The sequence below is a fragment of the Aspergillus fijiensis genome, assembly GCF_003184825.1.
Source record: "Aspergillus fijiensis CBS 313.89 unplaced genomic scaffold BO72scaffold_92, whole genome shotgun sequence".
Lineage (NCBI taxonomy): Eukaryota > Fungi > Ascomycota > Eurotiomycetes > Eurotiales > Aspergillaceae > Aspergillus > Aspergillus fijiensis.
In genome coordinates, this window is record NW_024469068.1 from 36,181 (window position 1) to 60,656 (window position 24,476).

The 24,476-nt window shown below is 57.0% G+C and overlaps 11 protein-coding genes across 11 annotated transcripts; 7 read left to right on the plus strand and 4 right to left on the minus strand.

Annotated features, from left to right (window-relative positions):
- Positions 1-393: 393 nt before the first annotated feature.
- BO72DRAFT_532509 (type I glyceraldehyde-3-phosphate dehydrogenase) lies at positions 394-3,225 on the minus strand (the record flags this gene model as incomplete). Its single annotated transcript, XM_040950436.1, has 4 exons — positions 394-1,004; positions 1,079-1,763; positions 1,835-1,948; positions 3,156-3,225. The coding sequence occupies 4 exons, from the start codon at positions 3,223-3,225 to the stop codon at positions 701-703; spliced, it is 1,173 nt and encodes a 390-aa protein (XP_040795696.1). The 3' UTR covers positions 394-700.
- Positions 3,226-3,572: 347 nt separating this feature from the next.
- BO72DRAFT_453448 (putative MFS sugar transporter) lies at positions 3,573-5,391 on the plus strand. Its single transcript, XM_040945984.1, has one exon. The coding sequence runs from the start codon at positions 3,635-3,637 to the stop codon at positions 5,222-5,224; it is 1,590 nt and encodes a 529-aa protein (XP_040795697.1). The 5' UTR covers positions 3,573-3,634; the 3' UTR covers positions 5,225-5,391.
- Positions 5,392-5,804: 413 nt separating this feature from the next.
- On the plus strand, positions 5,805-8,319 carry BO72DRAFT_309919 (CeGAL family transcription factor). Its single transcript, XM_040940500.1, has 2 exons — positions 5,805-5,832; positions 5,940-8,319. Exon 2 carries the CDS (start codon positions 6,027-6,029, stop codon positions 8,154-8,156), a length of 2,130 nt encoding a protein of 709 aa, XP_040795698.1. The 5' UTR covers positions 5,805-5,832; positions 5,940-6,026; the 3' UTR covers positions 8,157-8,319.
- A 192-nt stretch (positions 8,320-8,511) lies between these two features.
- BO72DRAFT_391343 (TDA10 family protein) lies at positions 8,512-9,495 on the plus strand (the record flags this gene model as incomplete). The annotated part of the gene is made up of 1 exon (XM_040941850.1): positions 8,512-9,495. One exon carries the CDS (start codon positions 8,512-8,514, stop codon positions 9,493-9,495), a length of 984 nt encoding a protein of 327 aa, XP_040795699.1.
- A 329-nt stretch (positions 9,496-9,824) lies between these two features.
- BO72DRAFT_490343 (uncharacterized protein) lies at positions 9,825-11,250 on the minus strand (the record flags this gene model as incomplete). The annotated part of the gene is made up of 6 exons (XM_040948131.1): positions 9,825-10,227; positions 10,281-10,756; positions 10,820-10,887; positions 10,945-10,981; positions 11,038-11,057; positions 11,112-11,250. The coding sequence occupies 6 exons, from the start codon at positions 11,248-11,250 to the stop codon at positions 9,825-9,827; spliced, it is 1,143 nt and encodes a 380-aa protein (XP_040795700.1).
- Positions 11,251-11,702: 452 nt separating this feature from the next.
- On the minus strand, positions 11,703-13,468 carry BO72DRAFT_522620 (vitamin H transporter; the record flags this gene model as incomplete). The annotated part of the gene is made up of 7 exons (XM_040949768.1): positions 11,703-12,333; positions 12,388-12,600; positions 12,654-12,709; positions 12,762-12,862; positions 12,927-13,022; positions 13,078-13,244; positions 13,311-13,468. The coding sequence occupies 7 exons, from the start codon at positions 13,466-13,468 to the stop codon at positions 11,703-11,705; spliced, it is 1,422 nt and encodes a 473-aa protein (XP_040795701.1).
- Positions 13,469-14,688: 1,220 nt separating this feature from the next.
- Positions 14,689-16,235, plus strand: BO72DRAFT_441454 (uncharacterized protein; the record flags this gene model as incomplete). The annotated part of the gene is made up of 4 exons (XM_040943480.1): positions 14,689-14,853; positions 14,904-14,940; positions 15,010-15,083; positions 15,144-16,235. The coding sequence occupies 4 exons, from the start codon at positions 14,689-14,691 to the stop codon at positions 15,939-15,941; spliced, it is 1,074 nt and encodes a 357-aa protein (XP_040795702.1). The 3' UTR covers positions 15,942-16,235.
- Positions 16,236-16,318: 83 nt separating this feature from the next.
- On the plus strand, positions 16,319-18,562 carry BO72DRAFT_441459 (acetolactate synthase). Its single transcript, XM_040943481.1, has 3 exons — positions 16,319-16,637; positions 16,689-16,811; positions 16,873-18,562. The coding sequence occupies exons 1-3, from the start codon at positions 16,563-16,565 to the stop codon at positions 18,523-18,525; spliced, it is 1,851 nt and encodes a 616-aa protein (XP_040795703.1). The 5' UTR covers positions 16,319-16,562; the 3' UTR covers positions 18,526-18,562.
- Positions 18,563-18,759: 197 nt separating this feature from the next.
- BO72DRAFT_453451 (uncharacterized protein) lies at positions 18,760-19,589 on the plus strand. Its single transcript, XM_040945985.1, has one exon. The coding sequence runs from the start codon at positions 18,785-18,787 to the stop codon at positions 19,520-19,522; it is 738 nt and encodes a 245-aa protein (XP_040795704.1). The 5' UTR covers positions 18,760-18,784; the 3' UTR covers positions 19,523-19,589.
- Positions 19,590-19,880: 291 nt separating this feature from the next.
- On the plus strand, positions 19,881-22,440 carry lysF (homoaconitase LysF). The gene is made up of 2 exons (XM_040942597.1): positions 19,881-20,004; positions 20,065-22,440. The coding sequence occupies exons 1-2, from the start codon at positions 19,969-19,971 to the stop codon at positions 22,354-22,356; spliced, it is 2,328 nt and encodes a 775-aa protein (XP_040795705.1). The 5' UTR covers positions 19,881-19,968; the 3' UTR covers positions 22,357-22,440.
- A 57-nt stretch (positions 22,441-22,497) lies between these two features.
- On the minus strand, positions 22,498-24,240 carry BO72DRAFT_481549 (Zn(II)2Cys6 transcription factor; the record flags this gene model as incomplete). The annotated part of the gene is made up of 3 exons (XM_040947682.1): positions 24,130-24,240; positions 22,767-24,076; positions 22,498-22,703 (listed from the first exon to the last, which is right to left on the minus strand). The coding sequence occupies exons 1-3, from the start codon at positions 24,195-24,197 to the stop codon at positions 22,498-22,500; spliced, it is 1,584 nt and encodes a 527-aa protein (XP_040795706.1). The 5' UTR covers positions 24,198-24,240.
- Positions 24,241-24,476: the final 236 nt, after the last annotated feature.

A 24,476-nucleotide genomic window follows, 5' to 3' on the forward strand; every position in this document is an offset into this window, starting at 1 on the left:
AGGGGTGTGCAGTTGACCCAGTAGAGGAAAAAAAAAAAAAAAGAAAAAACTTTTCCGTGGCGTTCAGCTCAAGTACCCGAGCGCAGAACTAACACCCTAGTTCAATCCATCGTGCAGCAGTGCAATCGATCGATAAGTGGTGTGTGTGTCTTCTCAATCCGGGCAATGCGCCGGCGGATCCCTCGATAAGTCCTCCCTGAATGTGAACTGATGCATAAGAGACTTCCGACCGGATGGGTCTGTGTCTGTCAGAACGTATGAGTGAGGGAGGTGGCAAGTAATCTACACTGAGTCTCTACCCTATCTACACAGAATGAAGAGAACCAGGAAATGGACCATTATCACTGCGGTTGTCTGCATTGGTATATGAATCTATAGACTGATTCTCACTAACGACGATCTCTATCCAAATCAAGCACCTATGTTGATCGGGAAGCGGTTGAATTAGGGCTACATCGAAGGTGTTTAGGTCATCAATGGCGTAGTGGCACGGAAAACCGTGCGGCGGTACTCAGTATTAGGGCCGAGCCAAGGCGGGAGTCACAGGCTGGTTACCTTAAGGTAGTTGGCAAGTTCGCCCGGGCGGGCGCCTGTCATCTGCAAGCTACTCGGGACCGATGCCGGATCGAATCCCGAGTCGCGATAGTCCGGACCAGTCAGATGGTTCGCGGAGGGAGAAAGGGACAAGCAGGGATCGCCTTCAAGCTTGCTCTTGGCTGTGGACCAAAACCGCCAGGTCGAGCAGACGGTTGGAGTAGCCCCATTCGTTGTCATACCAGGCGATGATCTTGAAGAACTGCGGGTTGAGCTCGTTGCAAGCGGCCGCATCGATGACCGCCGAACAGCACTCGCCCTTGTAGTCGCTGCTGACCAGCTGTTCATCGCTGACGCTCAGCACTCCGGCCAGGTCAGTCTTGGCCGCCCGTCGGAATGTCGCCAGGATCTCCGCCAGGGAGGTCGGTTGGGCAGTGTTGATAGTCAGATCAATCAGGGAAACGTCGGGTCTAAGGGAAAGTTGACATGTCAGTGTCATTCCTCCATCATGAAGTTCACGACAAGCGAGGAGAGGATGACTTACGTCGGAACGCGGACAGAGATACCCGTCACCTTGCCTTGCAGCTCCGGAAGAACAGTGGCAATGGCCTTGGCAGCACCCGTGGTGGTGGGGATGATGTTATCAAACACCGTGCGACCCAGACGAGGGTTCTTCTTGCTGTAGCCGTCCAAGACCTGCTGGGACTGCGTGGCCGCGTGAATGGTGGTCAGGAAGCCCTGCTCCAGGCCGAACTGCTGGTTCAGCACCTTGAGCACGGGGGTGACGCAGTTGGTCGTACAACTCGCACAGGAGATGACCTGGTTGCTGTCGTCCGGGCGGTAGGCGTCCGAGTTGACACCGTAGACATACGTAGGCGAGTCGGAGCTGGGGGCAGAGATGATGACGCGCTTGGCCTGGCCGTGGGTGACATGCTGCAAGGCCAAGTCCCGCTTGGTGAATTTGCCGGTACTCTCAACCACATAGTCGGCGCCCAACTCGCGCCAGTTGATCAGGCGGGGGTCACGCTCGGAGATCAACCGGATGGGCTGGCCGCCGATGGTGATTAGACTCTCGCTAACGGCGACGATCTCCTTGTGGGGGTCCATCCGACCCATCGTGCCGTCGTAGCGGATCAGGTAGATAAGGTCCTTGATCGAGTTGCAGGTGTGGTTGATAGCCACCACCTCGAGGTCGGAGCGAGTCAAGGATGCACGTAGCACATTCCGGCCTAGGGAAAGGGTTGAGTTGGTCAGGGACGCCTCACGAAGGGTCGATGCCCTGACTGAAGTGCGAGCTTACCTATACGACCGAAGCCGTTGATGCCAATCTTGCACGAAGGGCCATCGAAGCGGCTAGACTGTACACTCTGGACCGTGGAGGCGAAGTCCTCGTTGTGGATTGACGGCGCCATGGCTTGCAGGGAAGGAGATCAGGGTTCAACAAGAAGGATGTGTCTTTCAGATGATCTTAGCCAGTCTGTTAGTGACACTTACATATTCGGACGCTGTGTTAGGAGCAGATTGCCTATCTTAAATGTGGCCAGGGCCTCATCCCGAAGAAAGTGCCGATAATCGGATGGGAGACCCTCGGCCCGGCAGATTCCATCATATCGGAGGAAGCTGAAGGCATTACGAAAGCTGAAAACCGGATTGAGGTTAGGTGTCAATTTCCATGACAGGAGAGAACATATGGCCGACAACTTATCAACTACGTAAGGCATTTGTTCGCGGGAATTACTTGTGACGATGCATGGCTACCTAGTATACTTGAGCGAACTAGAAGCAACCCGCCCTACCGACTTAGCACCCGAAGGGACATGCCAGCCAGGTGAGGTGCGAGAGACCAATGAGAAGGTAGGGATGGGCAGCGGACATTCTCAAAGAAGAACAAGGGGAATAACCGGGGGAAAAGGCCGGAAAACGGATTAGAGATTCACCGCGAAGACTGCCCCTTGTCCTGCCTCAGGCTAGGAACATAGTGCTGCCTTGGCTAGGTTACTTGATGCCTTAGGCATCAGGGGAGATCGGGCTGGCAAAGTCCGCCCGGCCGGAGCAAGATTCTTTTTTCATCTTGTTCTTACGGCCAAGCAAGCCGGGGGTAAATTGGTCCGGCTCGGGGAAGTTCCGATCCCCCATGAATTGCCAAGCTGGCCGTAAAGCGCTCAAGTGGGGGCGTGTGGTTTCAGTCCGGCATCCCGACCAATCCTCACCACAACCACCACACTTACCCTAACTACCCTTCCTGAACCCGGCCTTGAATATCTCCTCGCGAGCTCCGCGAAGGTCGTCTCCGCGGACTAGATGGAGGTTCTTATCTCCTTATAGACCCCCGCCTCTTCCCCCTCTTGCATGCATGTCGAAGACGTTGTCATCCTCCTGGGGGATATACCTATATCCGTGATCATGACGTGTAGAAAGATGGTCGAGTTGGATGCTGGGCGTCTGAAGGGATGATCAGTAGCACCCAAGAAAATCCCACGTGTGCAAAGCACAAAGCACTGTCAAGGCAAAGCTTGTCCTCTCTTGTCCGCTTGGCTTTTCTAAGCGAGGAACGACACACACCATTCTTGCCTCCTACTCACATCCCACGCTTCTCTGCAAGGGCATACGAGGTGACTAACGGTGTGGCATGACTTCGTAGACCCGTAAGCCCAGCGCCAACTGGTGCATAGCATGAGTACCACTCTGCATGGGGCTGTATGGCCCGATTGCTCCTCGTTTCCTCGTCTACCGCGCCTTTACCAAATGCGAATGCCGTGAATCCACCCTCTACCCCCCCATTTTGCCCCCCGGACGGTTCGCCGACCCACGTACACCCACATGGGTACACCACTCCAATGCACCCCAACGCACCCCAGCTCATCGAGAATCCCAATTTGCCAGGATTCGAATCCTCTCTGGTCTCATGCGGGGCCCCAGCGCGGGAGTCTGGAGCAGAGATTGGAAATCCCCCGGCTGGGCATGAATTGGGATCGTGGTTTGGAGACCTATAAAGATGTGCTCACCACCTGCCTTGTCCTTTCTTGCGCCTTCTGCACCTCACTTTCTGCCATCCTCCTACCCTCCGTCCATCCCATCTCTCTGCTCAATTCTCGCTACCATGGCCCAGTCTCGGGTGCCGGCCCGGGGCCTCACCGGAAGGACCCTACACTTGGCCCAGATTGCCCTTATTGTGGCTCCGGCCTTTGTTTGTTTTGGCTACAATCAGTCTGGGCTGGGACCCCTTGCCACCCTCCAGAGCTGGGTGCACACTTTTCCTTCGATCGACACCGTCAACACTGTTGGAGAGCAAAAGTCACAAAACTCGACCAGCAAGGGGGCGGTGGTTGCTTCCTTCCAGATCGGAGCGCTCATTGGGGCCTTCTCTTGCATGTTTATTGGCGATCGGCTTGGGCGGCGCAAGACCGTATTCTTGGGTTCCATTCTGTCGATCATCGGACAGGTCTTGCAGGTGTCAGCTTATCAGCTGGTGCAATTTGTCATCGGCCGCCTCATTTTGGGCGCTGGGGTGGGCCAGTTCAGTGTCGCGGTCCCCGTGTGGCTGGCGGAATGCTCGGAGGCGAAGAATCGTGGGCAGCATGTCATTCTGACGGGAGTCTTCATGTGTCTGGGGTATGCCCTCTGCAACTGGATTGACTTTGCCTTCACCTTCCTCCCCTACTCGACCCTGCAATGGCGCATTCCCCTGGCGCTGTCGTTCATCCCCTCGTTGATGGTGGCGGGCAGTGTGTTCTTCCTCCCCGAATCCCCTCGGTGGCTGGTCAGCGTCAATCGGGTCAGCGAGGCCACCGCCTCCTTGGCTGCCTACAAGGGAATCGACCCCGACGACGAGGCAATCGCTGCGGAGATCAGCGGTGTGCAGTCTTCGCTGGAAACGACCGTCAAGAAGGTTTCGCTGCTGGATATTCTCTTCAATCGCGGCGAGGATCCGGATCGCCTCCTGTACCGCTTCCTCCTCTGCTTCTTCCTGCAGTTCTTCCAGCAGATGTGCGGTGGCAATCTGATCTCCGTGTATGCTTCGACCATCTTCGAGGAGAACCTCAACATGAGCGCCAACCTGGCCAAGATCCTGGCGGCGTGCGCCCTGACCTGGAAGTTCCTCTGCTGTTTTATTGCATTCTATTGCATTGACCGGCTGGGCCGTCGGACGGTCTTTATCATCAGCGGCACGGGCATGTGTGTTTGCATGACGGTGATGGCCATCACCGCTAGCTTTCCCTCGACGAACCAGGGGGCCTCGATTGCGTCGGCGACCTTCATCTTCCTCTTCAACCTGTTCTACCCGATCGGCTTCCTGGGCGGAAACTTCCTGTACTGCACGGAGGTGGCGCCCATCCACCTGCGGACGGCGATGAGCGCGGTGTCCACCGCCAACCACTGGTTGTGGAACTTTGTGGTGGTGATGGTGACCCCCGTGGCGTTGGACACCATTGGCTATCGCTACTACGTGATGTATGCGATCATCTCCGCCTGCATCCCCATCTCGGTGGCGCTGTTCTACCCGGAGACCATGAACCGCAACCTAGAACTGCTCGACCATGCCTTCCGCGATGCGCCCACCCCGTGGAAGATCGTGTCAATGGCCCGCAAGTTGCCTCAAGGTGAGGTGACCGAAGCCGACCTTTACCAGCACGACAAGCACGAGAAGGAGCAATCGGAGGGATCTTTCGAACAGAAGGAACATGTTTAAGAGCAACGGAACCTTGACTACGACGCGGTTATGATAGACTAGCAATGACCCCTTTGCTCTTCTGTGTATATTGGCTTTTTTTTTTCTGGCATTGGGATTCTTGAGTATGTACATATGAGGATGATTGTGGGGGGCGGGGATGGGTAAGTGGGTATGGGCAGGAATGAAAGCTGCGCGCGCTGGACTAAATCAAATCTCACTTTCGAGGCCAATCTGACGTCCATCTGACCTGGTTAGAGGGAGGGTGACCGAAGGATTAATAATGTAAAACCGGGTTGAGGCCAATTCCACGACCGGGTGGAGATTTTGTGGAGGGCGGAGTTGAACACCTCCGTGGGGGTGGTTTGGTTAGGGTTGCCAGGTAACTTGGGCGAGACTTGGCAAGACTACACCGAATATCCTGTTTGGCTCTAACTCTAAGGTAAGTTAGTTACTGGTAACATTATTAGGTAGTTAATTTACATGTCAATTAAGTCAGGTCAGATGCCAATTCTCTCATCCCATTTCAGATGCTCACGTGATGTTTTCCATTTCCCATGAACCATTTCCATTTCCTCACTCCACCCTGCACAGGGTTCCAGTTCTGGACCCCTTACGTACCCCGTAAAGTGAGTACATACCTAGGTACGGATCTGGGTCCTGTGCCCGGCCGTAGTCTCGCATTCACCCAGCATTCTAATTTCAATGGTTGGGTAACCTTGCTTTCCCCCACTAGTGACATGCTTCCTGGCTTCTTGTTAGTCGGTTAATTAATCTTTCGCCGACCGACTTTAATGCGCTCCGTCCATCATTTCCGATCAGCATGAAGCCTGCCTCCCCCACTGCTGCTACTGCTGCTACTGCTGCTACTGCTGCTGCTACCACGACAGCCACGACTACGCCATCCGATGTGGAAGGCAACTGGCCGACGCCGGCCCCTCGGGCCAAGCGGCGCAAGCGGGCCTCGACAACGGGGACGTCGCGGCCCTCCCCCCGCGAGCTTGGCATCATGCGTAAGGATGATACTTCCGCTAGCTTTCTCGGGAGTTCGAGTGGCATTCACTTTGTCCGCACTGTCTATCACGCTTTTGCTCGCCGCTCCGCCGACCTGCAGCAGCAGCAGCAGCAGGTTCGTGCCGGCCATGAGAGCCTGGTGCCCGGGGAGGATGACCACCTCCGCACCGGTCAAGGCCAGGCCCACGCCCCCCTGTGGTCGACTGATGAGCTCGATCTGACCACCCCCAGACTCTCGTTCGACCAATTGGTGCAACTGTCGCATCAATATTTCCAGAACTGGCACCCCATCTACCCCTTTATCCATGCTCCCCATCTCCTTCGTGCCCTGGAGCAGACAAGCCAAGAAGGGATTCAGTCCATTAGCCGGACGGATGCCGTGCTCATCCGCTCCGTTATGTCCATCGCCGCAATTGACACCCGACAGGCACCGGGGGGAGCATCAGCCGCACCGGTGGCTATGCCGGCCGAGCTGGTCTTCCAGACGGTGCACGACGCCATGAATGGTCTACGCGGTTTGCTGGACGAACCCTCGTCCATCCCCTTGTTGCAGGCAGCCGTCAGTATCCAGTTGTTTCTGACCTCCATTCTACGCCTCAATGCGGCGTCGCGGATTGGAGGCTTTGTGACCCGCACCGCGTTCCATCTGGGTCTACATCGCTGTCCGGCGCGGTATTCGTGCTTCAGCCCGGAAGATGTGCTGATCCGTCGTCGGCTGTTCTGGTCGATCTACTGTCTCGAGCGATACTTGAATCAAGCCCTTGGGGTGCCCCTTAGCATTCGGGATGACGACTTGGATGTATGCTATCCCGGAGCCGAACGCCATACGCCGGACAACGGTGGAGAAGTGACGATGGGTACGACGCCGGACGACCAGCGGCTCAAGCTCCTGCGCCACCTGGCCAAGTTCGCTCGTCTCCGGGGGCTGATCTCGGAGCTACGCAACAAATCCATTATGCACAGTCGGGAGAATCTGGTGGAGGCAGCGGCGGTTGATCGGGCTCTTCTGCAGTGGTGGAATGAGGTGTACGATGATGTCTATCCGCTGGCATGCGACGGAGAGCCGGCTGAGGCATCGTCCCCGTTGCAGCCCTTCCATGCCCTCCTGCTGGTGGTTTCGCGCCACGAGGCCAAGATTGCGCTGCACCGCCCGTTACTGGCCGCCGACAATCCGACCACCGCCGATTACAAAGCGGCCTTTCTCACCTGCATCAATTCCTCCCGGTCGTTGCTGGCCGCCTTGCATGGCTACATCACGGCTCCCCCCGGCGACAACCGTCCTCCGCTGATCGTCGCCTCCTTCACCTGGACGGTGTGGATGTCGTGTCTGATCCTGATCTACGCCGCCTGGACCCGCCACTTCTCTAATGAGGGTGCTCTCCGCTACGCGCGCATCGGGATTGCTGTACTGCAGAACATTGCCCGCCGGGAACGCGAGTGGCCGCAAACCTGCATTCAAGCCATTGAGGATCTGTGCTCTGCTCTCGAGAACAACAACCACCACCACCACAACCGGACCGGCAGCGACTTACGAGTGCCGCAAGTGGAGAGTATGTATAGTGCGAATAATCATAGTACCGGCGACCGTCCCGATGCTATCCGCATTGCCGAGGATCCGATCGGACTCCGCGGGGAAGATTCCTCGCCCCGGCCCAGCAGGCCCAGCAGCATGGCCCCGGAAGCCTGGGACAATCTTCCGATGCCGCCGCCGCCCTCATTCGATCCTACTGCCGTGCTCTCCACTCCTGATCTCTACAATGCCGCAAGTATGGTGTTTGGCGATCTGGCCGGCTCCGGATTTTCCTACGGTATGGGCGGGCTGGGTCTGGGCCCGGAGTCGGCGACTGTCGTCCCTTTCCAGTCTGACCCATTCTTGATGAACGAAGGCTGGAGTGTGGCGGATGGGCCTTGGTTGCTGCATGGTGATTTCAATGTGTGATCTGGTGGATTGACTGGCAAGTGAATGGACAATACAAACCGGACAAAGAAACCTCCGCGATCGGGCCGGAGCAAAACTCCTCCGCCGCCACTCACCAAGTTAAATGCTGACTCATACCATCTTCCCCCTCCATCTCCCCACTCACGTGATTAGCCCAGCCGCAGCCAGAGAGCAACGCAACGGAACGAGGAACAACTACTTCCACCGATCGCATTTCACCAATACTTATCGCATTGGCTGGTGGAGTATGTGTCTTGGGTTCTCGTCCGTTTCTTAATACATATGGTATCCATCCTCCTTCATTACCTCCCTGCCCGCACTTGCAACCCCAGACTTTACATGTCCAACGTCCACAATGATCCCCGACGAGACCATCGATCGCCTCTTGGCCCACGTCCGCCCCCACATCCAACGCCATGTTGACCAGCAGGCTGCAGACCCCAGTCAACGGAAACCCTTCATCCTGGCCCTGACCGGTCTACAGGGCAGCGGCAAGACCACCTGGACCTCCGCCCTTGTGCGGTCGCTGAACGAGAAACACCACTTCCGCACCATCAACGTCTCTCTCGACGACTTCTACCTGCCGCACGAGGGCCTGGTGCGCCTGCGCCAGTCCAACCCGGCCAATGCCCTGCTCCAGATGCGCGGCCAGCCCGGCACCCACGACACCGCGCTGGTCCGCGAGTTCTTCGACAGCTTGACCGTGACCACAGAAACTTCGCCGCGGGTGGTCTGCATCCCCGAATTCGACAAGAGCCGCTTCCACGGCGAGGGCGACCGCGTGCCCCGCGACGAGTGGCGCCACGTCCCTGTCTCGCTGGACTCGCCGGTGGACGTGCTGGTGCTGGAGGGGTGGTGTGTGGGCTTCCAACCGCTGAGTGAAGAGGCCATCGAGGCCAAGTGGACGGCGGCCAAGGCGCATCCCCCGGAGTCGGGGGCGGCGGGCTCGGACTCCGGATTCCCCACGCAAACCCTTCAGAACCACGAGCTGTCCAGCTACTTCACTATCAACGCCAGCCTGCGCAACTACTGCGACATGTTCATGGGGCCCCACCACCTGGACTTTCTGGTGCATCTCGACACCGACGATCTGGCCAACGTCTACCGCTGGCGCATGCAGCAGGAACATGCCCTGCGGCGGGTGAAGAATCAGGGCATGACGGACGAGGAGGTTGTGGCGTTCGTCCAGGGGTACATGCCGGCCTACGAGCTGTATTTGGATCAAGTGCGCGAGGGCATCTTCCGGGGGTTGTCGGAGGAGGAGCGTGCGCGCAAGGGGCAGGCGAGAGTGGTTCTGGGGCAAGATCGGACGGTCCTGGATATTGTTGGCTATAACTAAAGTGCGCGGGACCAATCTCTCGGGACCTCGCTGGTTGAAGTCCTCCGGCAACAACGAGATATGAACATGAATATGTATATGTATAAGAATGTCTCTAAGTCCCCTGGTGCCTGACGGCTCAGGCATCAAGCATTGCTTCACCTCGGCAATGACGTAAGAATATCAGTTAGTGCCGAAGATCGGAAGTTGGAGGGCTGCCACCATCCCCGGCATTGATTTCCGGCATTGTCGCGAGGCGCCAGTCGACATCGCACGGCATCGATGGCCAAATGCGCGGCACGTATATCGATGCGACTTCATTATGGCCCAGCCTGGTGCAATCGATGTCGTCAAACTGCTCCGAATTGGTTGCCGAGCTGCGCCTCCGAGGACCCCTGCGAGCAGTCCCGCAGCACCGGCACTTGCACTCTCTCCGACCGGCGCGAGAGCAGGACCTTCCGCACGATCTGGTTCGCGTCCGACGCGCCCTCCTCGCTGGTTTCTAGATCGTTCAGCTCGGGGACGACCAGCGATGCGCGCTGCGCGGTGGATGTCACGCCGGCCTGCTGGGACTCGGCGAACGGGGGGCTGGCGGGACTCCGATGGAAGGGGAACGAGGGGGGGAACGAGTGCCGGAAGAGCTGGTGGGAGGATGTACTGGAGCGCTGCGTGTCGCGGCCTCCGCGTCGAGTGATCAGAATATGGATCGCGGGGATACACGAGCAGATGAGGGCGAATCCGCCTTCCGCATTACTGCTTGGCATTAGCTCAACCCCGACTGGGTGGTACAAGGTAGGAACACCTACCCCGACAGTAAGATCTTCAAGTATACGATGGTTGACTCCAGGTTATCCTCCTCGTGGATGACCAGCACGAGGCGGTAGATGCTGAACCCGATCGCCAACCCGCCGCAGCCCATCATCAGCGAGACCTTGAGCTTCTTGACGTGCGAGAGGTGCAGCGTGATGGTCAGGAAGGCCGGGAGCAGCATGATGGCCAGATCCGTGGCGATGCTCATCACCGCGTCGGCGAGGATCACGGCCATTTTATTTAGGCACTGCGCTTCCTCGTCGTAGTGGGTCCAGAAGTACGAGACCGGCAGGCAGATGAAGACCTTGATGAAGAAGATGATCGTGTAGTAGATCACCGTCACCACCAGCACCGAGTACACGCTGATGACGTGCACGTGGCGGATGGTGAAGATGCGCGCTAGGATGGAGAGCAGGGTTATCTTGACGGTGAGGACCATCGGGGCGTAGATTACGGTCAGAACATAGTAAAACTGCGGACGAGAGAGTCAGTGGAGGAGTATTTGCATTGGGGTGGCCCTGGCCACGGTGCTTGCCTTGTAGACGAGTCGGATCTGGTAGGGGGTCAGCAGGGCAAGGGGTTTGCCGCCGCCATAATGGAGGTCTGCGGTAGTCTAGTTAGTGGACATGACTCCACAGCGGCAGTGAATTGGAGACTTACAGAAGATGTTGCAGATGCAATAGGTGAAGAACAGGACCTGAAGCACAATGTTAGAGGAGAGCAGCCATCGGGCGGCGGGTAGTTAGAGTCTACCCAGGATAGAGTGCAAAATGCTGGTATACAATCATTAGATTTGGTAGACGGCCAGAAAAAGAGATGTCACAAACCGTCCTCAATATTCAAATCTCGCTTGATCCGGGAAGCAACCAGCAGGCGCAGGGCCAGGCAGAGGGTGGTGATGCTGCAGCACAGGATCTGCGTCACCAAGCTGATGGTGCGCAGATATTGATCGTGGACCGGGATCATTGGGGTGAGCAGCGGTCAGCATTGCGGTCCAGCGCGACAAGACAAGGGATTCGTCTAGAAATGAAGGGATTGAAGCTGGGTTTGGAGTTCTGCAAGAATGAGGTATGCGGAATGCAGGGGAGGCAAAATGTGGAGAAGAGAATTGGTGAAGTTGGGGCTTGGCTTCCGACGTCATGGATGCCGCGAGGTTCCATGGTCCACCTCAGCCCGACCATTAAACATCATCGGATGTTTACCCAGGTGAAGATTTCGGATTTGCGGGCGCATTTGTCATGTATGCGACGAGTTGACCCGATAGCAAAGTAGGGTTGGTATGCAGCTACCCTAACGCCGCCAAACAAGTCGATCGGCGCATATTTGAAACATTCTTACAGGATAAAAGGACAAAGAGAGAAGAATTTATTTCAGATCAAAGGTTAAATAAAGCATAAATATTCGCCAACACATGGGTCTCACAACTGGAAACGAAAGTCCGGATGAGCATCGCCCAGATCCTGCATGCTCTCCGACTGCCAGTCCTGCTCCGGCTGACTTTCCCGGCGGCGATTTTCGGCGCGGAGAGCGAAGAAATACACGGTGCAGGCCAGTCCTGCCACCACTGCGAATGCCAGACCAACCCCAAAGCCAGTAGGGTACTTGGGCGCTTCGCTGGTGATGAAGACGTTGCCGGATACAAAGGCACCACAGTTACCGAACGCGGGCAGCAAGCCCATTCCGACGCTGCGCTTGACGCCCTTGCCGAGGTTGATACACAACCACACCACGGTGATAGACATCATGATGAACGCGCCCGATGCCACGAAGAACATGCCCATATAACGGACTCCAGCAGAGGGGACCTGCGCAAGCTCGATACTCCAGCCGATTATGACCAGCGCCGATCCGAACAGCGTGAAGAGATAGCGGTGGCGGAGATAGTCGCTCAGCCACGCGCTTGACAAGGTAAGCACGAAGGCGACTGCATAGACAGGAATGCTGTGCTCTTGCGCTGAGCGACTGGTCCAGCCGAGGTCCTTGAGAATGGTGGGCTGGAAGTACACCATCGAGCTGGCACTTTCTTCGGCGGCGAGGTAGGCCAAAACACTGGTCTCCATGTCAGTGCATAGTTCGACTCCTAGACGTAGCAGACATGCTCACCAGATCCAGATCTTCCAGTCCATCGCCATCTTCAGGACCCGAGGGAGAGAGATAGGATCATCACGAATGCTTCCGCCATCGGCCTCCAGACGGGCAAGCAGCAGTTCCTTCTCCGCAGGGGTCAAGAATGTCGCGTCCTCGGGAAAGGGAACAACGATCCAGTAGCAAATAATGCTGACGCCCATGGTGATGATTGATTCGATCAGGAAGAGCCTAGTCTTGCGTCAGAAGACAGTATATGCCCGCCGAGGTCAAGGGATCCATACCATCTCCATCCCGCATATCCGTCCAACTCCAAGTGCGTTAAGAGACTTGAGAAGAGCTAACGAGCCAGTCAGACAGACGTGTCGAGAGTAAGCATGATAGAAACTGACCCCATTGAACGCTCCTGCCGCCATGTTGGCACTGAAGAAGATTGCGTATCGACGCAGGAACTCATCCCGCTTGTAGTAACTTCCGATCAGGTAAGCGCAGCCTGGCATTGGAAGGTCAGAATAGGCTTCATGCACCACCGCCAGCTTGGCATAGTATGAACGTACCAGGAACGAAGCCTGCCTCACACATCCCCATGAAAAACCGACACGCGATCAGGCCCGTCGCAGTCTTGGTGAGACCCTGTCCCATCACAAACAGCCCTGTTGACCCACCAAGTCAGCATACTCCTTTTCTCCCGACTGCGATTGCTCTCACCCCAAGTAAACATGTATAGGACCAGCATCCTTGGGCCAAACTTCTTGACCAGCAGGTTGGCCGGCATGCCAAAGACGACGTATGCGACCGTGAACATGGTCACGGCGAGGTTGTACTCATTTCCCACCAGGTGCAGCTCCTTGGCCATGCCGGCGATCTTCGCGTTTCTACATCAAACCACATGGTTAAGGCTCGGTCCATCGACATCAAGTGGAAGAGAGCTGAACACTCACGCAATGTTGGAACGGTCCATGAATGACACCAAAAAGAGAAACCATAGTGCTGGGATGACTCGCCAGTCCAGCTTTCGCAGCAACTTCTTCTCCAAAGCGGGATCAAAGTCTGGCGTTGACGCCTCAACCACGCGGGGCTCGATCTCTTGCTTCTCCATGACTGTATCCTTGCAAAGTAACGGTCGGCAGAAAGAGTGGAACGAACTATAAGAGAAAGCAACCACCCATGCACGTGGCGCGACATGGTCGGCTTTTGTAGATGAAACTCAGGTCGGAATATCCGAGTTGTCAGGGGTGGCAAGGGAGGGTTTAGGTCAAGCCATTATGAAGTGACTAGTTGGACAACCTCCGGCTGATTAATTGCAGGCCAGACTTCTTTCCATCGTCTCATTGATGAAGGTGTGGCCTGCAACTACCGGTACTCATCGGGGTGTGTTCAGCGTTGGACCCACGGCAATATATCTTGACGGACTCAAAAGACCCTAAGCATGATAGTCAGCCCTAGTGGCTCCATTCCGAGCACTCGGCCCGCTAGGATAATTAAGAATGGATGCACGAACACTACCATTTGTCGGGGAGTTTACCCAAGCCCCACCAAGTAAGTGAAGTAGTATATACTAGGTGATTAGGTGCAGGGTCATTGACCACATAGGGTTCTTGCACGGAGACCCTCAGCGCGGAAATCGTCCGGACTCCCCCCGTCCCGTCCACCCCCTCCTCCCTCCGATGTCCTTTCTCTCTCCAGACCCACACCTACAATCAAAGGACTCAATATTATAGTGCAACAGGGAAAATCTCTTCCAGCCATTGCGCTGCCATAGCACACGGTTTGGGCCGAATGTCGTCCACTCGAGTTAGTCTTCATCATCTGCATCATATGCTTCAACTAAGCAGAAAATAGTTGTGATCTGTCCCCAATGTCGAATGGGAGGTTATCGACCGGCTGCACATAGAAACCTGAGACGTCTGCGTGGCATTAGTGTAGAGGGGTAGACCCGATCTTAAATGACACCCAATGGTGCAATTTGACTGGTCTCCATGCGTGACAACCAATCGTTCTTGATCTTTGCTCCACAAGGGGGTGACCAAATACCGGCACGCAGTATGTAGCCATGTACTCAGTAAGTTAGTCTTCCATGTCCGGAGTAACATCGCTGAGGAAAACGGACCCGTGCCGAGACGGTACTAGGTAGTTAGGTACAGATCTTGCAAAAAGATGATTTGCGTACTGAGCCGCCAGCCCTGTCTTCACCATACAAGTCGAATCCTTCGATCCCTTTTCTAGGGTCACAAAAGGGACTTTACAGGACGAGGTCCTGCCCATTCTCGTTCCTTTCCTTTGTAGCATGCTACTGGAAGAAAGACAAATAGCAACGTTATGATCGAGCATGATGCCAATATCCCGGACAAAGGTCCCCTATTCATCAGGGTTACCGGGGCTTTGACCGCGATTGCATTCATCTTGGTCGCCCATAGGGTGCTATGGAAGGTGTACAGACAAACTGCCATCTCTGCAGATGATGTGATCATCCAGGTTTCGATGGTATGGTTCGCATTACAAATGAATAGAGCCTCTACTCACAGGAGAACCAGATCATACAGATTGTGAATACCGTTATGGGCGACTTGGGTAGGGCGCACCTTCCTAACCGTTGAACATTGAAGTGACCGCCAATGCTGACTGTGTTCTACCATGCAGCGTGCCACTATGCATTTGGTCGTCATCGCGCTGACATTGTACGGTCAGGGGGCAATTTGGTACTTGCGCTGAAGGTTTGCTCCATGGTTCTCTCCAATGTTTAAGAGGATGCTAACTTGAGCCTCGTAACGCAGTATTTCTGGCTCTTCCAAATCCTCTACAAGACCGTCCTCTGTCTCAACAAGCTCAGCTTCCTGGCTTTTTACCTGCGAATCTTTCCCACGCGACCCTTCCGTATTATCTGCTGGGTGACCATCGGTCTCGTCATTTCCAGCACCTTCGGATTTGTGCTCGCGACGATCTTCCAGTGCATCCCGGTCCATGCTAGCTGGCACAAGAACATCGCCAAGAAGTGTGTGGACAACGCGAGCTTCCGATGGTCGTGGGCAGGTTACAACACGGCGATGGACATTTGGGTCTGCATGCTACCACTGCCGGTTCTCGCGCAGCTGCATCTCGACCGCATCCGCAAGATCGGTGTGATGCTCGTGTTCTGCATGGGCTTGTTCGTGTGCATCACTAGTATCATTCGGATGTGGGCAATGGAGGCGAGCACCACGACGCAGGACCCGACCTGGGGCTCGTTTGATGCCCTGCTGTGGAGTGCCATCGAGGCGAGTACGGGGATTATTTGCGCTTGCTTACCGTTCCTGAAGCACTCTGCCCAGAAGCTGGTTCCCAGTTGGTTTGTCTCGCTTTCGAATGGATCGCGTAAGTCGCGCAGTCGAGCCACCAGGACCAGGACGGGACGGAGCTATCGTATGAGTCGGTTGGAGTCCCAGGAAGGCACGCAGCTCGGCCAAGAATGGCGGGTGGAGAGACACGATCTTGATGCGGATGCTGAGAGCGTGGGGAGCCACGGGGCTATTGCCAAAGGCCAGATCATTCTCACTACCGCAATTGACATGCACAGTGAACCGGCACCGAAATAACGACCGGTACTATAGAGACTCGCCAGAACATAGTCCAGATGCTTGTAGGAATTCTTGATCCGAGATCCTTTGCCTGTTTCCTTTTCTTTTTAGCGTTTTCTGACTTCTTACCACCTTCCATTTGTAACGAGACACTCGTGCTGTTATTGCCACGGGTGTACTTTAGTAGCCCAAGCTAAGGCCTAGGTGGCATATTCACCGAACAGCAAATTGTGGTGGACATTGAGTGTCTCAGAAGGCATTCGATAGCGCGATGGGGAGGGTGGATCGGGGTGGGGAGCGGCCGGGTTAGCCCGGCCTATCGAGCCTATCGAGCCCTAAGTGCTTGTTTTGACAGGGGGTTCAAACCACCATCTCTTCCCTAGCGCTGCCATGGCCTGATCCGTCGGGGTTCCACTCGGCTAGAGGGTTAATTTCATTCCCTCAATGGTTATTCACAGTTAGAAATCCAGGCCTGCTATCAGTGGGGCTCTGCAATATATCCCCGGGTGGAAGGTATTTCGCATTTGCCGAACGCTGTTAGCAGGGATAAGAGGCATTGAGGGACAGGCTAAAGCCCAGGACAAAGACAAGAAGCAAGAAAGCATCATTTTTTTCTTTCCAGAGACGCTTAGTACCAACATGTCTCAGAATCACCGAGCAGAAAATCGAGCTGACCCGACCGTGGCGGATGAGTTGTTAGACGCTCTGGCTCAGGTAGTGCATCTCCACCAAGGGTGCAATTGACACCGCACTGACATCGACCAGGCAGGCGTAGATTACCTCTTCACCGTGCTGGGATCCGACCACCCCAGCATCATCGAGGCCTACGTGCGCCGACAGAATGATCCCACACGGCAGTATCCCAAGATGATTCTGTTTCAGCATGAGGTCAGCCACTGTCTCCCACTGACAAAAGATCCCGTGTCTGTACTAAAGGGTCAACCATCAGTTTGTCGCGATGTCAGCGGCCGATGGGTATGCACGAATCAGTCACCGGCCAGCGTGTGTGATTGCCCACGTTGATGTGGGGACGGCAGCTCTGGGCCAGGGGCTGCACAATGCATCCAGCGGACGAGCCCCCGTGGTGATTCTGGCAGGGATTGCCCCGTCCACCTTTCTCGGGGAGGCTCCGGGCTCGCGATCGGAGCATGTGCAGTGGTACCAAGATATTCGCGATCAGGCTGCCCTCGTGGCGCCGTACAGCCGCTACAGTGCCGAGATCAAGTCCCCGCACAATGTGTCCACCGTGGTGCATCGCGCAGTGCTCATGGCCACGACGGGCTCCCCCGGGCCTGTCTATCTAACGGCAACACGGGAAATTCTTGCCACTGCGCTGCCTTCTGGCGACCATGCTCTGCGGCCCAAGGCCGTACCAACGTGTCTCCTGGGCTCCCTGCCTTCCGAGCAAGTGGAGGTAATCAGTACAGCGCTGCTCAATGCGCAAGCCCCACTGGTGATCACCGGGTACCTGGGTCGCAATCATCGTGCCGTCCAAGAGCTGGTCCACTTGGCTGACATGATCTCCGGCCTGCGGGTGTTTGACTCGGAGCTCCGTGAGATGAGCTTCCCAGCCACCCATCCTGCCTGTGTGACGCGAGGGACGGGGGCAGCTCCCGCCGTGCAATCGGCCGACGTGATTCTCGTCCTGGACGCTGATGTGCCGTGGATTCCCACGCGTGTGCGCCCTTCTCCCACCGCCCAGATCATCCACATCGACCTTGACCCGCGCAAAGAACGCATGAATATTTTCGATATCAATGCGTCTCTCACCTTCCACGCGGACACGGCGGCGGCCTTGAGCCAGCTTACTGCTTATTTATCTACCTCCCCTCGGTTGCCCGAGTTGCAAGGCAGTGAAAGCTGGCAAGCGCGTGGGAAGACCATGAAGGCATCGTACGACCAGGGCCAGGCACAGATCGACGCCCGTGCGACCGCACTGTTGTCGACGCCGGATGCGCCCTGCAGTGTAGACTATTTGTGTAGTCGCGTCCGCGCACTGCTACCCCAGGAGACGATCTTTGTGACCGACTCGGTCACCAACCAGGTAGCCATGACGGAGCAGCTCCGCCTGCACCGACTGGGCTCGCATCTCACCAAGGGCGGCAGCGGATTGGGCTGGGCGGGCGGCGCTGCAATCGGGGTGCAGCTGGCCGCGGCACGGTACGATCTGTCCAACCGACCGGTGGTGCAGCAGAAGGCTGAGGGGCCTTCGTCGTCACAGACCCGTCCCTTGGTGTGCAGCATCACGGGTGATGGAAGCTTTGTGTTCTCGGTTCCGACCGCGGTCTTCTGGGCCAGTCACCGCTATCAGTGCCCCTTTCTGACTATCATCTTGAACAATGGAGGGTGGAATGCCACCAGTCAATGCTTGAAGGATGTACACCCGACCGGTGTTGCGGCTGGGTTGTCGAAGGAAGAGCTGGGAATTTCCCTCGTCGCGGATGGGCCTGATTATGGGGGCATTGCTAAGGCTGCAGCTAACGGAAATCTATGGGCGAAGCGGGTGAAGTGTGTAGACCAGCTGGATGAAGCTCTCACTACGGCGATTAGGGTTGTGGTGGAGGAGGCCAAGTCGGCGGTGCTGGATGTCATCATCCGTTAGATTCTTGCGCAGTCAACGTTGCCATGAAGCATTTTCAAAGACTCATTGCCCATCATGACCACACGTAATGACAGTGCGAGGATAAATTCCCCGGAAAGCTATAAAGAAGCCAGGGTGACAGGACAAAGCAGTAGCAGGCCATTGTTGGCTGGTGCATCTTGCGCAACCCGAGCACAACAAAGGGCAATGAGATCTGACCCACTATAAATAGACCCGATCTAGATTGAGAATGATCCGCCAAGTACCAGGCATATGAAGCATGCCAAGCACTCCACCACTTTCCAAGATGGGCTACCGCATGGACTCATGGAAGGGAGAGACCCTGTGTGGCACCCGCGTCCGGGTTGGACGCAATTCGGATCAAACCGCGACCATTGGAGGTACTGTGATGATCGATGGCGAGTACTATGCACTGACCATTCTGCATCCCTTTCTGAAACCTTCTTCCAACCAGCACCGAAAGCGTTGGGCCTCGTTCCGGTCCCGCGCGATGTACGCCCTGGACAGCGAGGAGCCCCACGCGGTGGCCTATCTGCCCCGCTACAGAGGGACCAGGAAGTTAAACCCGGGCTTCTGGTCGGTGCGACAGAACTGGGCTCTGTTTCGATTGTGTGATCAAACGCCCCGATCCAATTGTGTCACGGTCGGGGGGTGGCAAGTGCTCTCACCATCCAAGGTCACCAGAAGCTCGCCCCGCGGTCAGCTGTGGTGCTTGCTGGGGAACGGCGCTCGCCCCCCGGTCAGAACCGACGTGTCTGGACGGTTGAGTAGCCTGTCCACCGCAGCCACCGACTTCCCGGTAGCGTATCACTTGAGTATGGTTTCCTTTGCGGAGGATGTTGGAGCCTGGGTGGTGGATGGAGGGGACAATGGCTCCCTGTTTGCCATGCTTGTGGCCCAGGATGACCAGGACTTCACCACCTACGCCATCAGTGCGGCGGATATCTTCGATGAGTTGCAGAGGCGATTTCCAAACACCTCGATAGCGATCGCCTAGGAGTTTGGTGTTATATGTGCTTATGGGGGCGGGCTTGATATATTTATATTTCTATTTGATAGATTTGATGTACTCCGTATATACTCGAGAAAGTAAAAAGTTAAGTTACACTCAAAATTATAACTACACAATTGCACTCAATCCCACACTAGTACCAATCAAGTTCAAACTCCTTTAGTTATCGCAATGAGTCATGCGCCTGATAGCGGCCTCAGGCAACACCACGTGACCATACGGTGCTTAGAAATGCTGTGGCGCGACTGGCTGGGATTACCCCGGATCACGTGCGGTGACTCGGGGCTTCTCGCCTTCGCATTGTCCGTCTGCGAGATCGGCGCCAGGAGAAACTGGGAAAAATCTTGAGGTGACTCAGTCCTTCTTTTCCCCCCATCATCTCCACCTCCTCTCTCTCGTGTTCAATCGATACCCATTGAACTATAGAGACCATGGCGAGGCAGCTCTGCAATTTGCTCCGCCGGCCGGTGAGTCGCTAGACCTTCCTTGATCTTTCCAAATTCCCCATCTGATGTGATCTCACCCAGCTTCGGCTTCGGTCTACCCCGTCGCTCGGGGCTTCCAGCGGGAGAATTGCCCTCCTCCCACGATCCAACGCCACATCCCTCCCCCCTCGCTCCATTCGCGCCCTCAGCACGACCCCGATTGCCAGGGCCCAAGGCTTTCACTCGCAGCAAGAGCAGGCCCCCTCGACCACTCCCTCCGAGACCCGCACGCCGCAGACCCTGACGGAGAAGATCGTGCAACGCTATGCCGTCGGTCTCCCCCCTGGGAAGTTCGTTCGCAGTGGCGACTATATCAGTCTGGCGCCCGGATACTGCATGACGCATGACAACTCGTGGCCTGTGGCTCTCAAGTTCATGTCCATGGGAGCCACCAAGGTGCACAACCCGAAGCAGATCGTCATGACCCTCGACCACGACGTCCAGAACACCAGTCCCCAGAATTTGAAGAAGTATCAGCAGATCGAGGAGTTTGCGGGCAAACACGGCATCGACTTTTATCCTGCAGGACGGGGTATTGGACACCAGGTGATGGTGGAGGAAGGGTACGCGTGGCCCGGCACCATGGCAGTCGCCTCCGACAGTCACAGCAACCACTACGGTGGTGTCGGCTGCTTGGGCACCGCCGTGGTTCGCACCGACGCGGCCAGTATCTGGGCGACCTCGCGCACCTGGTGGCAGATTCCCCCGGTGGCCAAGGTCACCTTTACTGGCACGCTCCCCGTGGGCGTGACCGGTAAGGACGTGATCGTCGCGCTGTGCGGTCTCTTCAAGAGCGACGTCCTGAACCACGCCATTGAGTTCACCGGTTCCGAGGAGACCATGGCCAGCCTGCTCGTCGACAGCCGCCTGACGATCGCCAACATGACCACCGAGTGGGGCGCGCTCACCGGTCTCTTCCCCATCGACACCACCCTGAAGCGCTGGCTCCGGTACAAGGCGACCGTTGCTGCCCTGTCTGATGACCGTTCCACTCGCGAGCGCATCACGCACGAGAGAATCGAGGAGCTGTTCGCCAACCCCCTCACCGCGGACCCCGATGCTCAATATGCCAAGCAGCTGTACCTCAACCTCTCCACCCTCTCTCCCTATGTCTCTGGCCCCAACTCCGTCAAGGTCGCCACCCCCCTGGCTGAGCTGGCCGCCAAGAACATCAAGGTCAACCGCGCCTACGTCGTCTCCTGCACCAACTCCCGCGCCTCGGATATCGCCGCCGCCGCGCAAGTCTTCCGCACCGCGGCCAAGGCGAACGGCGACGTCACCCCCAAGATTGCCGACGGCGTGAAGTTCTACATCGCGGCCGCCTCCGCTCCTGAGCAGGAGGCTGCCGAATCCACCGGCGACTGGCAGATCCTGCTCGAGGCCGGCGCGCAGCCGCTTCCCGCCGGGTGCGGTCCGTGCATTGGCCTCGGAACCGGTCTGCTGGAGCCCGGCGAGGTGGGCATTAGTGCCAGTAACCGCAACTTCAAGGGTCGCATGGGCTCGCGTGACGCGCAGGCCTATCTGGCCAGCCCCGAGGTCGTCGCCGCCAGTGCCCTCAGCGGCATGATCTCCGGCCCCGGCACCTTCCAGGTGCCCCCGGAGGAGTGGCTGGGGGTGGACCACGGCTTCGGCACCGGTGCGGAGCCCACCACTGAGCAGCAGCTCACCAACCTCCTGGAGCAGATGGAGTCCTTCATTGACCGGGTGGAGACCGCCCAGGGCTCGACGGAGAAGGCGGCCACCGAGATCCTGCCCGGTTTCCCCGAGCGCATCAGCGGCGAGATCGTCTTCTGCGATGCCGACAACCTCGACACCGACAGCATCTACCCCGGCAAGCTCACCTATCAGGACAACGTCTCGAAGGAGGACATGGCCCGTGCCTGCATGATGAATTACGACCCCGAGTTCAAGGACGTCGCCAAGCCCAGCGACATCCTCGTTGCCGGCTTCAACTTCGGCTGCGGCTCCTCCCGCGAGCAGGCCGCCACCGCCATCCTGGCCAAGCAGATCCCGCTCGTCGTCGCTGGTAGCTTCGGCAACATCTTCTCCCGCAACAGTATCAACAACGCCCTGATGGGTCTCGAGGTGCCCCGCCTCGTCGAGCGCCTCCGCGCCACCTTCGCTCAGCCGGCCGGTGCGGAGCGCCAGCCCACCCGCCGCACTGGTTGGACCTTAACGTGGGACGTCAAGCGCAGCCAGGTCGAGGTGCAGGAGGGTGAGGGCGGCGAGAGCTGGACGGAGCCGGTGGGCGAGCTGCCCGCCAACGTGCAGGCGATCATCGCCGCTGGCGGTCTGGAGGCCTGGGTTAAGGGCGAGGTCGCTAAGGCGGCGTAAAGGTAGAACTCTAGACGCGATGAAGAAAAGACTGATTAGACCTTTGTGTTGGAAGCATGTACATATCCTTAGCGCTATCTGAATTCACTGTATCACTACGAGAGGCTACGTTGCGTGGTCAGTACTGTATATTCACGGCCGCTATTTGTCTCCCTCTTCCCACGGCACCCTCCTCGGATTCGACGTATTGAGATACCAGACCTGATGCCCGCCGACGTCCGAGCACTCCGTCTGGACCTGCCCGCCTGCTTGGTTGGATAGCCAATCTGAGGCGCCTTGCAGGGTGGCGATTGACCCCAGCAGGTGCTCATCCTGCTGCAGACCGAGCAGCTTCTCGACGGTTCTGTCTTGAGGGTAGGGCGAATCATCGAGCTGTAGCCGTTGCCCCCTGGTACCTTGCTTGATCGAACCCGACATGGATTGGGTCAACTCGAGCTTCAACCCACTGATGGCGAATTCCGCCACCACCAGTCCGTTGTAATACCCTTCTGCGCGGGGAAACGCCTGTAGTGCAGCGATGGCCTGCAGACGAATGCGGTAATCCGGACATCGCAGCGCCAGGAAGCTCAGGGCAGCGCACAGGATTCCATCGGGGGTAAACTGCGGGCGCGTCCCCAGTTTAGCGTTCAGGGCCACAGTTTTCGCCATCAGATCCTCAAATTCCGGGCGTAGTGGGTGTAATGCGGGATCCCACGGGGCGTGCAGGCAGGCTTTGAGGGATAAAGTGAAAGTGAGCAGGCTCAGTTGCACCACGTCTGCGGAGCGCCGCTCGCGGTCGGTGAAGTGGGGATACGTTGTCAGTAGGTCGTCGAAGTAGGTGTTGACTTGGGTCAGACAGGATAGCAGGCGCTGTTGTTTGGGCTGCAGGACGCCGTATTGGCGTGCGAGGTCGGTCTCGGACAGGCTCCAGCACCGCTCGAGGAGGCGGAAGATGGGAGGCACGAGAGGGTTCAGGGTTTGACGTGCGTGCTCGACGCTCCGAAATGGGCGGAGCTGGATTTCGAAGGTTTCAAGGCGGGCGAATTGGGCTTCCAGCTCACGGAAGGGTTGGTGGACTCCGTGGAACGCTGAGTGCGATTCCAGGTAGAGAAAAGCGTCGGAGAGAGTTGGGTCTATGGGTAAAGAAGACGGCGCCTCCTCGTTGAGGATTTTCAGCCCCGCTTGGAGGTGCGCGTTGGCGTCGTCGTAGCGGGCGGACGCCAGCTCGATCAGCACGAAGAGCAGGCAGCAGACCAGAATCACCTGGCGGAGACGTGGATCTTGGGAGGCAGGACGGTGCTTCAGAAGAGTAAATGCGCGCAGCGACTGCTCCAGGGCGAAGTGTTGCCATTTACTACGCAGCGACTGTCCGGGGATTGCAATCCCCGCTTCATGCACCTGGTGATTGATGGCACTTAGGGCTACGAGGGCATGGTAGACGGCCGGCTCGACGACGCTCAGTTGGCCGATCAGATTCCGCGGCGAGAATAGGTCCGACACCCCGGAAACGACCACCGAGTCGGGGATAAGATGATGCCAGAGAAAGGAGAGGCATCGTTTCTCGTCGGAGGTGATGGGCCAAGGGAACTGCGCTGCCACTGAGGACAACAGCGTCGCGTGCTGGGCGCCATACGTTGCTTTGCCCGGCAAACGAGTGAGATCCGAGCCCTCACAGGGCCAGCCCGCCGCTTTACAGTTCTGACATCTCCCTGGCGTCTCGTCGCATTTGATCCGGCGGGCTCTGAGGAGTGACGTTGAGAATAAAGAAAATCTGGCTGGCGACCAATTGCTTACCGACAGGTTCGACAGCCGGTTCTGGAACGAGTGGTCCGCGCTCGTCGACGTCCAGACTTCGCTTGCATGGCTGTGGCTGGCTGGCTCTAGACAGAAACCGGCAGAAGTGAGGACATCTGGCGTCCTGTGCGAGGATGAGAGACTAGTTGACGCTAAATCCCACTAAACTACGCGACGAAATGCGGGGTTCCTCGCTGACAGCAAGTTGCTGACACAGCTTGTTAGATTTCTTTCAATGTTCAAGGGGGCAGCGGCCGAGGTACTGGAGGATCCCTCCTCGTGCACACGGAATGACGGTCTTAGAGCATCATGGCAACGTTTGCAGCCCATGCTGGTTCGTATATCAC